Genomic DNA, 13090 nt, shown 5'->3' on the forward strand with positions numbered 1-13090 from the left:
TCGTGCTTCTACAAGTGCTGCTTCTATTGCGATGCCTGTTAATGGAGGTAAGCAATTTGAAAGTTTGCTGTGTGCGTAAAAACAGTCTTCTTGTTTTCCTTCTTGTTTTTTCAGTCTTATCACGATGTAGAAACCTTCACCATATGCGAATAATGAACAAGGATGTCCGTTACTTGAAGCACGCTTACTGATAACTTTTCCCCAAATTTTAACAAACCTAGCCAAGGACAGACAACACTTTCGTCACCTAGCAGCTCTTCGACGCTCAATCGATACAGTATCCATCTTTGCATCGAACGCAATTATCATTCAACTTTTGATCTTGGTACTGGATGTACTACAGGCTCCCGGGTATCTCATGCATGGCATTGGGTGTTTTGGATGTCTGGCACTTGCTATAGGTGAGGAAAGGGGGAAAAATCGTACAAGCACGACCGATGTTATACAAACTGATCACCTCAGTTTCCCATGATCATTTCACGTTTAGGCTGGTTTGATGATACTGATGCACGAGTAGCATCCACGTCTCTTGTTGTCCTGACTGTTGGTGTTGGAGTGGTCTGGAGTGTCATGTTTTTGACGGGTGGTATTGATTTCACTCTTGTGAAACTTGTATCGCGTGAGTTGTGAAAGTCTGTTCTTTTGTATATGTTGCTGTAGGGTAAATCTTGAATAGATGCTTCTCATGCTCGTAACATGGTTGTAAATGAAGTCGTCTTGGAAATGGTCCGACACGCACGTTGTATTGGCACATTTTGAGCATGTCTCAGTGAACGTCAAGGTTGTCAGGGATGGTGCTGAATTGGTGCACAGAAGGTCGACGACGGTGTTGTGGCACGTTTTGCTGAAATACGAACTCAAACATGAGACCGTCAATGGCAACACACGGTTTCCACCGCAAACCCACGGTACAAGCGCGAAGAGACTAGGGAAAAGTCCTGCTGCTGCTACCTCGTTTCCACCTTGCTAGAAGTCGATATCACAATTGAAGGTATGGACAATGGGAAGGCATCCGTCAATTGGTGCCTGAACATGTCTGCGTTAGTGAGCCACGAATAGTGATTCATCAACAAGCTAACGCCATTGCCATGCCGAGTACAGGGAGGAGTACAAAAATTGTGGTGGTACTAATGTTCCCAGCTCCTATATCATCATCAGCAACTTCCTCAAGCCTCTCTGTGGTTTATCTGTAAGTCTCAACGAATTGCGTCCGTTGCAACAAAATCGCAAACCAAGCCGACATTTGATCACTCTATAACTCTTTATTTGTTACTACTGTCTTTACTCCTCATCCATCTCACTGTTATCTTGCTCATCTTCGTCTTCATCCCTCTCTGAATCATCATTGTCATCATTGTGCTCCTTCAGTTGCATCTCATCTGCAGCCTGTTCATGATCAACTTGACTAGCTTCTTCCCGCTCCTCGTCTTTTAGCTTCTTGCACATATGGTTGTACTTCTTTATATGTGCCATATTTGACCTGGAGCGGCACTCTCGACCGTACCAACAATCCCTTCTCTTTAGCAATGTTGGCGGGAGAAGATTCTGATGTTGCTCGTAGTACTTTTGCAGGAATATAGACAGAACTCCGTTTGCACAGTTAGTGCATACTTTTGAGTTCCTTTGGAGCTTTGTAACTGGTTGCCACTGTACCACTGTAGATTCAAAGTGGGTTGGAGAACTTTCGTGAGTTTCACTATCACAATACATTCACAGAGAGTCAACGATATCTCAAGTAACTTACGATAAGCTTGTGGTTCCAAAATGACAGATTCCAATTGCTCATCAAAGAGCTTATTCAATACATCACCTCGATGAGCCATGAGGGTATCGACCAAGAATGAATCATACGTATTCAACGACTCGGTTGGTATAGATTCAAATCGTTTCCTGTGTTCCTCGAATGGAACTACATCGTTGGGCTTGCATTTGCAGCAAAGGAAGCAGTATTGGGTGTTTCGCACCAATACCAGATACTGCATTTTAACTTGATCTTCGTCATATACAATATACTATACGAGAACGGAAAGAGGTTGGCTGTGAGACATCGAAAGCGCGTTACTCTACTAAAGGACCATACCTCATTGTACGTCAAGACTCGCTGCTTTTCCTTCCCATCCTTATCAACTCGTAATTTCTCTGCTATAACCGGTCCTTGCGGTACGGCAACACCAGTCTTGGAATAGAACAGTGTCTTGTTGACACTGGGACCTTCTTTTCCCAATCCTTTCGTCGAGCTGAATCCATCAGGAGCTCGGGTCAAGAACTCGGATTCTTCGAGTTCATACGATTCTCCTAATGCTACATCTGCCAGAAGTAAACCACCATATGCATCCGTCTTGCCATCCCAACGATTGTTCTGAGCATAACCGACCGCCTTACAGAAGACGTCCGCGCAATAGATTCCTTTGCCAAACATGTAGCCTGATACAGCACTAGAGATGTTGATAGTAACGTGAGTGTATAATTGACGCTTCGCTCACCAAGGGATGCTCGATCTGGTTACCTTTCTACTGGAGCAACTCGTAGTCCCTGAGACAACATTCCAATGAAATTACCCATTCCACTACCATGCCACAGCAACTTCCTTCCACCAACATCCCTAAATCTTTCCTCTTCATCTTTTCGTGTAGTTTTGAAGGCACCGACCAAATCGTAAGGTCCGAGTCCCTGAGATGTGGTCAAGATATAATCGTTGATGAGTTTGAATTCCTCGGCTGTGGATTCAACGGGCGTTAAGCGATTCTTCAGTGCAGAATAAACATAATCAAGTGGGTTGATTTCGGTAGCCTTGTGGCTAGCTGCCAAAAGTATTGTCACAGCCGAATCAAGGAATCGGAGTGCATTCACCTACATGAACAGGAATAAGTAGGAAGTAGATTGCATGTTTGTTGGCTTTGCAGAAAACTTGCATTCTGGAACTCCTTTGTCAACCTAGCAAGGAAAAATATATAATTTTAGTTACAAGACCTTCAGAAGCGACTCCGACAACTTACGTAGGCATGTCAAGAATAGGCTTAATACCATATCCATTATCAGCAGCAGAGGGAACAAGCCGATAATACTCATTACTGAGTTCGACAATCGTATACTTGATCTCTTTCATGACCTTGACATCAGGCAAACTTGACTTTTTCCTCAGCTCCTCCATTCTGCGTATCTCGGTGGCAATGAGAGTCAGCTTTTCATAACCACTTTGAGCTACTTTGTGGTCAATGTTTCCCAAAGGAATGCTGGTTGATATATCAGCAGCGATTCGATTCAGAGATCCAACGTCAGTAAATATTTTCAAGATATCTTGTAATGCTGGATGCAGTTTTGATGGAGGAGTCTTGGACCAGTCGAAGGGTTTGAGATCAATCTTTTTACGTTCGACGGTTCGTACTACTTGATATTTCCCTGGACGGAAAGAATCGTCTGTATATCGGTCTTCCCAAACTATGCCGGCCTTGGATTTGAAGACCTGAATTTGAAGATGGTGATGCTGAGAGTAGTTCTCATGACAAACTATGAAAGAAACTATTCACCTTCTTAAACTCTTTGATGCACTCTTCACGAGTTTCATACGGTGTTCGTTGAAACATCCCAGTCTCGCCTTGAAGAATTAGATAATGAATAAGCCCTTGAGACGTGAAAATCCAAAAACGAAAGCTCACCAATTCCTCCCCATCTGGTCCAAAGCAAGTAGATATCCTGTGCTCGATTATTGATGACACTACATTTATAAAACACATTCATTCCAAAGTGCCCACGTTCCACATCCGTCTTTGTCATCACAATATCGTACGGGCCCTCCAGTTCAGTTTCATTCTCGTAGACGACTTCGGCAGTGTCAGCAGTGAGCTGCAAGTTACTGTCCAGAGCGACTTTCCGTTTGGCAGCAGGTATATATTCAGGATTCTCAGCGAGAAGTTTCCTTTCTTCTTCCAAAGCTTCTTCGTCAGCGATGCGCTCCAATTCTCTTCTACCGAGCTCAGCGTCACCGAATACATCTGGACCATCAGGAATATCCACATGAGACATGTCTTCTCCTACTAATTCCGGCAACATGTCTTCTGGTAGTGCTGGGGGTGGATTGCCTTGTCGTTCGAATAGCAAGTGCTCGTCCCATATTCTTGACGAAGCGTGAAGACGAGCATAGTCTGAAGGCAGCCAGCCATAATTATCTTCCTTTTGTCCAGCCCTTGGACCAGCCTTGGCCATGACAAGTTTTAGCATCTCGACATTCTCATACGACAAGATCTTTCGTGGTTGTACTATATGATGGAAGACATCACGACCGTGGATATCCGTCTTGGTCAAATCTACTACATGTTGACTTTTTTCAAGGAGAGTAGTCAGAATATTTATACTGTTGATGGCTACACATTTCATTACAGATGTCAGACGATTCGGATTGGCTACTGCACTCGACAAGAAATTCGGATTGGCTCCTACTGCGAGTAAGGAAGCTACAGTAGCTCCATCGCCCTTGTCAATGAAGATGTCTAGCGGTCTCATTCCGGTTTGCTGGTCCATAATATTTGGATCTGGTCGTGCAGCATAAAATTCCTAAAGCGGGGAGCAATCAATCAATTTCAACCATAAGAAAATCGAGACTGATGCTTACAGCTTTCAGATCAGGCATCTTATTTTCGAGTAGAATCGTTTGGAATGCCGTTCGTTTAGATTTGGGATCAGTGGCGTTTACATCGGCGCCCTTCTTGAGCACAGCCTGAAAAAGGACCAAATTGTTAAAAATGATGACACGTTTGAATGCTGCAAAATCGAAATGCTTCAAACCTCGACTTACCTGGACACGACGTTGGTCATTTCGTACAAGCAGAGTCTGAAGCAGAGTCCGATGACTCAAAGGGTGAACCACGTCTGCATTGGCACCATGTTCCAACAGTACATCAAATATGGATTTCTTATCCTTTTCAGCCTGAGGTTGGAAGGCAGTATGAAGAATAGGATGCATAATGGCAGATTTCTTGACAACTTTGTTGTCCTTGTCCGTTTCTTCCCATTCTACAAGCGATGTTTCATTAAGCGGTGCTTTCGCCTTGGCAAGCGCGACCAATACGTCTTCAAGTTGCTGGGTAACGGCCTTCATGACAGCAGTTACGTGACCGTGGTCTCCATCAAGATCACAAGGCGCTGATTTGTTTAACAGAGCTTGGACAAACTTGACTTCCTTTGTATCTACAGCCAATCTTATAGCAGATGGGACTTTGGCGACATCAGATTCGTTGACATTGGCACCTGCTGCTAATAGAGCCTCTACGATCTTGAAATTGCCAGCGGCTAGAGCATATGTCAATGGGCTGTTTCCTGTACTGTCGACTCCATTGGGAGAAACATCATGGGCAAGTAGCCATAATGCTAATGCTTGATGTCCATTTTTGGCGGCATAGTGAATCGGTCTTCGCGAGTGTGCATCCATGTCATCAAAGGTAACATGTGGAGAAATAATATCACATATTTCGGCTCCATAATCCTCTGAAGCTACACGATCAGCAGGTGCGTAGTCGACAAGAATGTGGAATAGATTTTGACTATGTTCATTCGTCGCCGTTAATGATATTGGTAACGCTTTGCCGATTTGCAGCAAGGCTAGATGAAACTTTCCTAGAGTTGGATTGATGGGGATTGTGAGTATTTTGTAATGCCAAACAAAAAAAAAAAACTCTAACATGTATGCTCACCGGCTGATAACTCGTCATGAATCGCACTGAGCAATGGCAAACCCAGCTCCACAATCAAGAAGGACATGCTCATGAAGCTTTTAGACAAGCTGTATCTGAAGATGGAAAGCTTTTCACCAGATGGAAGGCTCATCATTCCTACGATTTAGATGAGAACACAATGAGCATTCGAAGCTCATCAAACACTCTACCAACGCAGTCACTTACGATGCACATTTGCACCTCGATTTGCTAGCATGACTGAATAGTCCAAATGATTGAAAAGAAGTCCAATTTCGAGTGCCGACTGGTTTTCTGAGTCGGCAACATCAAGCCTGGCCTTGCGATCAAGCAAGTACGAGGTAGATGTGAATGCTCCCAGTCGAGCAGAATAATGAAGTGGTGTACGACCAAAACTACAGAGAAACAAAACGTCAAATCAAATCTACCAGGCAAAATGAAGACTGATTGCATACCCGTCCTGTGCATCCACGTTGATATTGGGCAAGTCGACTAGATACGACACAATCTCGATGGGATCGCCTTTAACGATATCTTTAGGCTCTTCCCATTTTTCATGACAATACAATGGACCCAAGTCTCGTTCATCGACTGGTTCTTCGACGACGACTCCATTCTTGGCTGCTTCTCTTGCTTCTGCATCAGCCATGCCCTTAGCATGACCATCGACAAACCAAGCAGATACTTCTTTGTCAGTAATGTCAAACTTTTCCAACGTCTCTTTGGTTTTGCTCTCTCTTTCTTTACGTTTAGCGACTCTAGCATTGTACTCGTCATATTTCTTCTTTGCGTTCAGTGATGTCGCTGTTAACGGAGTAAAGCCGAGATCAAAAAATGCGATATGGAGAGGTGTGCGTCCTTGCGAATCTATAGCATTTACGTTTGCACCGTGTTGAATCAACAATCTCTCGACTCTGAGAGACGTATTGATTTCTGACTTGGATTTTTCTACTGCTAGATGTAGAGCGGTCGTTTTGGCCTGGAATGGAGAAATGTCAGAGAACGTAGACAACAAGCACAACAGCCCCGCTTGCAAGAACTTACGGGATCTTCAGCATGCACTGAAGCATGAGATCTCAAAAGAGCATCAACCACACGGTGATTTCCAATTTTCACAGCATGATGCAGGACCCAAACGCCATCAGAATCTTTTACATTGACTTCGACATTTCGTGGACCACCCAAGAGCAGACGGACGCAATCTAAAGAATTGGCTTGGATAGCTTCCATCAAAGCAGTGCGTCCAGTTTTCTCTGAGACTATGTTTGGATTACCACCAATATTTACCAGTGCCTTGACGACATCTGCCATTCCGTGTTGACAAGCCAACGTGATGGCGCTTAGACTGTTCTTGTTTACTGCATCGATATTCAACGCGATAGGATCGTCTTCAGACGCAGCGATAACCATAGAAGCCATTTTGCTGACCCCTGAACTACAAGCCAGATGAAGAGCAGTGTTTCCATCATGGTTTTGTTGAGCTAGATCAACTTTACGACTTAAAATCACTTGGAGGATTTCTTCAGATCCAGATTCTATAGCCCTCATAGCAGCCGAGAATCCATTGTCAGTAACTATATTGGTGTCTGCACCAGCATCAACCAACATGCGAGTTACTACTACATCTTTCGAGATTACGGCATGTAGCAAGGCTGGTATTTTATCTTTTCCAGCTTTATCCAACCCGGTCGATGTCTTTACATTCGACACCAGCTTCAACATCAGTGGTCCACGATGCTGACGGCAAACCACAAGAAGAGGCGTTTCGCCTGCTTCATTTGATACCGCTGGATCAGCCGAAGCTGCTAGTAAAGCATCTATAGTCTTTTCAGCTAGATCACGAGCCGGCAAAGCTCCAAATCTAAACTTTTTGGCAACGACGGCCTCTTCATCTCGAATCTTTTCAGGCTCAATCGTGCTGACAGCCAGCAGCAATGCTGAAGATTTAGTAGTATCCGCTGGCACGTCTGGATCACAACCATGGCGGGTCAAGAACTCGACAAGCTGATATCCGTAATGTTTTGAAGCTATATGAATGGCAGCAAATCCAGTATAGATTGGTTTGGGAGTGCTTTTAGGCTTCTTCTCAAAACCTTTGGGCAACTTGACTGTGGTGCTCAAGTCTAATCTACAGTAGGCCAAGATTGGTCCTACTAGATCACAGAATATGTCGTATATCGGATTACAATCAATGATTTTGGGTGGTGCGGTCTCATCTTCAACAGGTAGCGGCTACAAATTATGAGATGTTGTCAGCTGAAGAGAAAACTGTAATGTTAGTTTTCAATGGTTGGCTTACAGTCTTATCCCACCACGGCCGTTGGACTGGCCTAGCCTTGACTCGATACTTTTCCTTCATGGTTTCAATATTTGACGATATTTGCATGACAGCTGTTTTCACACCCAGCAAGATTGGCGTATATCCATTGTCGTCGACTTGAGCAGCCTATTAAACAACACATATATCAGCCACCTAAGCCACCAAGAATTCTGAATGCTCATAATCAAACGCTCATACTCACCAAATCTCTAAGCTGAGCAACAGGGAAAGTCTGAATCACAATCCAAATTTCCTTCATTACCGCTACAAGCCGCTCTCTCTCCACGGCGTCATTTTCAAATTCTCGAACTGAGGCACTGATGACACCAGCTTCCTTCAAGTAATGATGCAGGATGTTCTGGTTTGCCCCAAACGGCACCGTGATATCGGCTTTATGGTTGAGCAAGTATAGAGCAATAGTGTGGTTTCCAGATGACAAAGCAAGATGCAGCGCACTCTTCCGATCTTTGCTCAGATGGTTTACATTGCAACCTAGGATTATAAATTTGTTAGTGTTCTGAGTTCTACTTAGAACCGAACACAGTAAAATAAACCTCGTTGGAGCAGTAGTTCAGCCAGATGTACAAACGTCTCCCTCAAATCCGCATTCTTGAAATACGTTTGCTCTGTCTCTGGCTCTTCCATACTTGCATCAGGTTCCTTCATCGTAGTATTCTCGTCACCATTCTCTTCATCATCATCATCGTGGTCGTCTTCGTTGTCGTCCTCATCATCATCTGAGCCTCTGTAACGACTCGGCTTGGAGGCTCTCGCGACCTTGGTTGTGCTTGTAGGTTTGAGACTGGCTTCGTCGATACTATGGTCTGACATGGATGCCAGAAAATGGAGGGCCGATTCACCATCAGGTGTCAGCAGATTCGGGTTGGCGTTACGTTCTACGAGTAGTTCGACCTTGCGGACTACACGGCGAGCTTCGTAGTGATTTGTTAGGTTGGCCTTCATTGCTGTGTGAAGCATGGTACAGCCTATGATTTCTCAAGAGTTCGCGTAAGAAGATTGAAATCAGAGTTTTTCTTAACACTAGGGGAGGCATGCCTTGATTATCCTTGAAATTCACGTCAACGGCCTTGGAATTCAGGAAATACTCTACGATTTTCATGTGTCCCTTGGCATCAGCTAAAAAAAGCATATTTGGCAGCACTATCAGTAATCGTTGCTGTGATTCGAACTTTTAAGTCCTTACCAGCAGCGAGAGGTACAAGCTTCCAACTATTTTCTGCATTCACATCCGCCCCAGCATACTCTACTAGTAGGCGAACCATTCGAATCCAACCATACGCTGCTGCATAATGCAAAGCCGTATTCTTGGACGTATCTTGAGCATTCGGATCAACACCGTTCTGTATACAAAACACAGCAATGTCGTAATGTCCATTCTTAGCTGCCAAGTGCAGAGCAGTTCGACGTGACCGGTCCACGTCATGTAAACTCGAGCCGTTCTCAGACAAGAATTTAACTACATCAAGATGACCGCGCATACAAGCTTCTAAGAGTGGAGTGCGCTTGTTTTCCTTGTCGACAGGTGCAATCTCAGCCCCGTGGTCTAACAACTGTTGGATACACGCGAGGTTTCCGTAATGAGCAGCAAAGTGTATGTATGTGAGCTTCATAGATGTGAAGGGGTCATTGATGTAATCCTTTACTGGCACATTTCTAGCAATGCGGAAGAATTGAGTATACAAATAGTAAACGTGATATTATAGTATGCTGAGCCAAACCTTAGTGCACTGAGAATCAACGGAATGTTATCCGGGCGTCCATAGCGACAAGCCAATGCCAATGGTGTAATTTTCGTCAGATCGGGAGACTCACAATCAACACCTTTTGAGATTAGAAACTTGAGCGCCTCCGTAGATTTACTACCAGCGGCAAAGTGTGCTACAGATCTTCCAAGATCATCCACATGGGCTGTCTCAGCTGGCGTCAAGAGACTAAACAGCTTCTGCAAAAAGAAGGTATCTGGATTTGCAGCACTGAAGTGATATGGAGATACGGAAAAGTTTCCTGCGGCCTTCTTTAGCACATTACGACGGTGGATGCTGTCAATCGCCGAATGGTCTGTGCCGAGTACATGGCCATGATATTCGTTAAAGCCGTATCCGATACCGAGAAGTTTGACCAAATACGCGGTTATATCTATGTTTCCACTAGCAGCTGATTCATGTGGACCCCACATTTGTACACATACTTTGATTTGGGGACTGGTCAGCATCTATCAAGTGAAACAGTTACCAATGCTGCGTCAAGACGGTTCTTTTAATGCGAAAACTTACCAAATAGTCAATCATCTCAGGGGTAATACTACCATGACGCATGGCATCCTGAAACGCCTGCTCTTCAGGCCTAAACCGTGACCAAGCACGCTGCTTCGGATGCAATATATCGTATGGATCTTTATCCATCCGTCTATAAAACGCATCATTGCCTTCACGTCCACCACGAGATGCCTTTACAGTTCGAATGCCTCTCCCATAAGTTCTATGAGAAACCTGGCCGACTGTCGAGACACTATAGTAATTCGACGGTGGCTCTACTCGTTTCCCTTGCTGTCGTTTGGCGGGATCCATAAGGGCAGCAGCCGCTGCTAAATCATTCTTGACCATGGCGCTTCTGAGCGCGTTTAGATGGGGGCAGTCAGCTCGTCCAGACCATTCAAAGCCAGCCACGTCTGATAAAGAGTTGACACAGGCATCCAGTAGGACTGTGTCATTTGTTTCTATAGCCCGAGTATACTCTTTGGTTGAGCATATCATACAGCACGCGGTATCGGGCTGGTGTGGATGTCTTTCGTCATATTCAGCTCCACGCTACATTATAAAAAAATCAGCGATGTGAAACTGAAACCCAAACGGAACAGCCTGCAACGCACCATATTAGGCAACTTTGCCTTCCCACGAGCCTTAACACGCTGCTCAATTGCAGCCTTATCCTCCTTCTTAACTCTAGGAGCGCGAGCAGCAGCCTTCTTCTCCTTGGGGATAGACGGCACTCGATTCAACGAAGCAGGCATGGCCGCCTCATCACCACCGTCCTCATTCTCCACACGTCGTTTCTTACGAGTTGCAGAGCCATCTGGCCCTTTACCCTTCGATCTCTTGTTGGACGACCCAGCTGGAATATAGTCATCATCGTCCTCTGCAGACTCTACCTCGACTTCGATTATATCGTCGTCTTCAATGATAGAGTATTTCCGGGTAACGACAGGACGACGACGAGGTGGGGTAGCCATTTCTACATCCTCCCGTTCGAATTCTTCGATGAGGTCCTTTTCGGTATCGGCTGCATCAAACCACTCGTTCTCTTCATCGCCGTATCCTGCGAATTTTACATAGTACATGCGCTTGCCCTGAGAAAAAGGATAAGACGCGTCAGCATCAAGTAGGATCACAAACAACTGTGTCATAGCTTACCTTGACGAGTTTAGTAGCAACGATCTTTTCCGCAAAGATCTCAGGCTCTTCTTCCTCTTCGTCCTCTTGCAGATTCTCTTCATCGTCAACCGGCTCTTCGTGTAGTTCACGCTCTTCTTCTTCCTCTTCGTCGATAATCTCGACGGAAGGTTGTTTTGTCCTTCGTGTTCGTGTTCGTGGTTGTGCTTGTTGCACGGTAACTTCAGCCTCATCATCTTCAATAACAATCACTGGAAGGCCAGCTTCAGAGGGATGTTTAAATGGGCTAGATGCAACACTTTTACCTACATATACATTTGAGTCAGTTGTCAAACGTCGGAGTTGGAAATACAAACCAAACAACTACGTACCACGAGTAGTAACGGTTTTCTTGACACTTGCACCCCCATTCCGTGTATTTCTACCTCTATCAGGTGATGCGACATTGCTCCTTGACGAGCTTGCTCTTGATTTCGTTGGCGTCACAGAAACCAAGGGTGCGTTGGATGAAGTTGCTTGACCAGTAGATGAACGCGTCTAACCAAAAGAGGAATTTAGTTGAGAAGTACTGAGATGCAGCGAATATGCACGAAATTATTGCTCGTACAGATGCTCTTCCACGCCTAGTCGCCGTTGTAACACTGGCCTGCTTTTTTGGAAATTGAATTTGATAGTGCGTTGTTAGGTGCATGCATTCGTTTGCATCAATCAAGCGCGTCAGTTTACCTCAATAGGGAGTCTCCCCATCTCCTTCTACACTTGGTTGTAGGGGTCCAGTTGCTGTTGTTGTGTGTGCGATGTGTTGTATTTTGCAAGCAACACAGCCTCTTTGTTCCGCCTCAATCAGTAATTGACGTATTTTCTGTACAAGTCGTGATATCTTGTCTAGAGCGATCGCTACTGTGTACTCTCAGAAATCTCGTGTTTTAAGTTGCTTCGAGCAATAGCAACACATTGAACAACACAGCTTGAAAATTTTCAGGCTAATTTTATGTATGAATACAAGAATTGTGACAAAAGTTTACGTTTCGATGAGGCCATACAGTAACATCCCAGTCTTACGGCGACTGTGTTGTTGTCGTCTCCTTCAACTCAAGAAACTTGATGGTTCTCTCGTTGTTTGGAGTCAGTTTGGCATAGTGTAATGCCGTCTTGCCTCTCTTGTTCTTCACGTGGACATCCGCTTTTCCACGTTCAACCTACATGTGGAACAGTGGATCAGCACACAGTCGACTTTGAAATGTTGGAATGAAAAAGGACTTTACCAAGAGCTCCACCAGAGTAAAGTCGGCATTTCCAGCCGCTAAATGCAATGCCGTATTCCCAGATTGTCTAGCCTGCTTGTTGACAAAGGCAGCGACATTGTCCGGTGGCAAATGATCAATCTATCCAGGCCAGCAGTCAGTTTGTTGGGCTCACGTTTTCCAGCCTTCGACGGCGCTACTAGAACTTACCAATAACGTAGCCACCTCAGAATTATCCGCCTTACGAGCAGCAGAATGCAATGCCGTCCCCTCCGAGTTTTCAACAGTGATATCCGCACCAGCGTCCAACAGCACCTGGATAATCCCGACATATCCCTCGAACGCAGCTTTGAACAAGACCTTTTCTTGCATCTCACGGGCTTTTTCAGGAGCAAAGTCTGGTATCACTGGAGCATCTCCAAGCAACAG

The 13090-nt window shown here is 44.9% G+C and overlaps 1 protein-coding gene across 1 annotated transcript; it reads right to left on the bottom strand.

Moving 5' to 3' along the window:
* Window positions 1-1281: 1281 nt before the first annotated feature.
* SmJEL517_g02762 (uncharacterized protein) lies at window positions 1282-12164 on the bottom strand (the record flags this gene model as incomplete). Its single annotated transcript, XM_031168690.1, has 24 exons — window positions 1282-1655; window positions 1745-2012; window positions 2081-2435; window positions 2507-2797; window positions 2997-3463; window positions 3528-3595; window positions 3657-4551; window positions 4610-4714; window positions 4793-5610; window positions 5688-5825; window positions 5895-6082; window positions 6143-6666; window positions 6732-7919; window positions 7987-8133; window positions 8210-8499; window positions 8562-8993; window positions 9212-9681; window positions 9747-10240; window positions 10302-10835; window positions 10898-11374; window positions 11439-11722; window positions 11789-11954; window positions 12025-12063; window positions 12144-12164. The coding sequence occupies 24 exons, from the start codon at window positions 12162-12164 to the stop codon at window positions 1282-1284; spliced, it is 9033 nt and encodes a 3010-aa protein (XP_031025368.1).
* Between the last annotated feature and the right edge of the window lie 926 nt (window positions 12165-13090).

Source organism: Synchytrium microbalum, assembly GCF_006535985.1.
Source record: "Synchytrium microbalum strain JEL517 chromosome Unknown SmJEL517_scf0012, whole genome shotgun sequence".
Classification (NCBI taxonomy): domain Eukaryota; kingdom Fungi; phylum Chytridiomycota; class Chytridiomycetes; order Synchytriales; family Synchytriaceae; genus Synchytrium; species Synchytrium microbalum.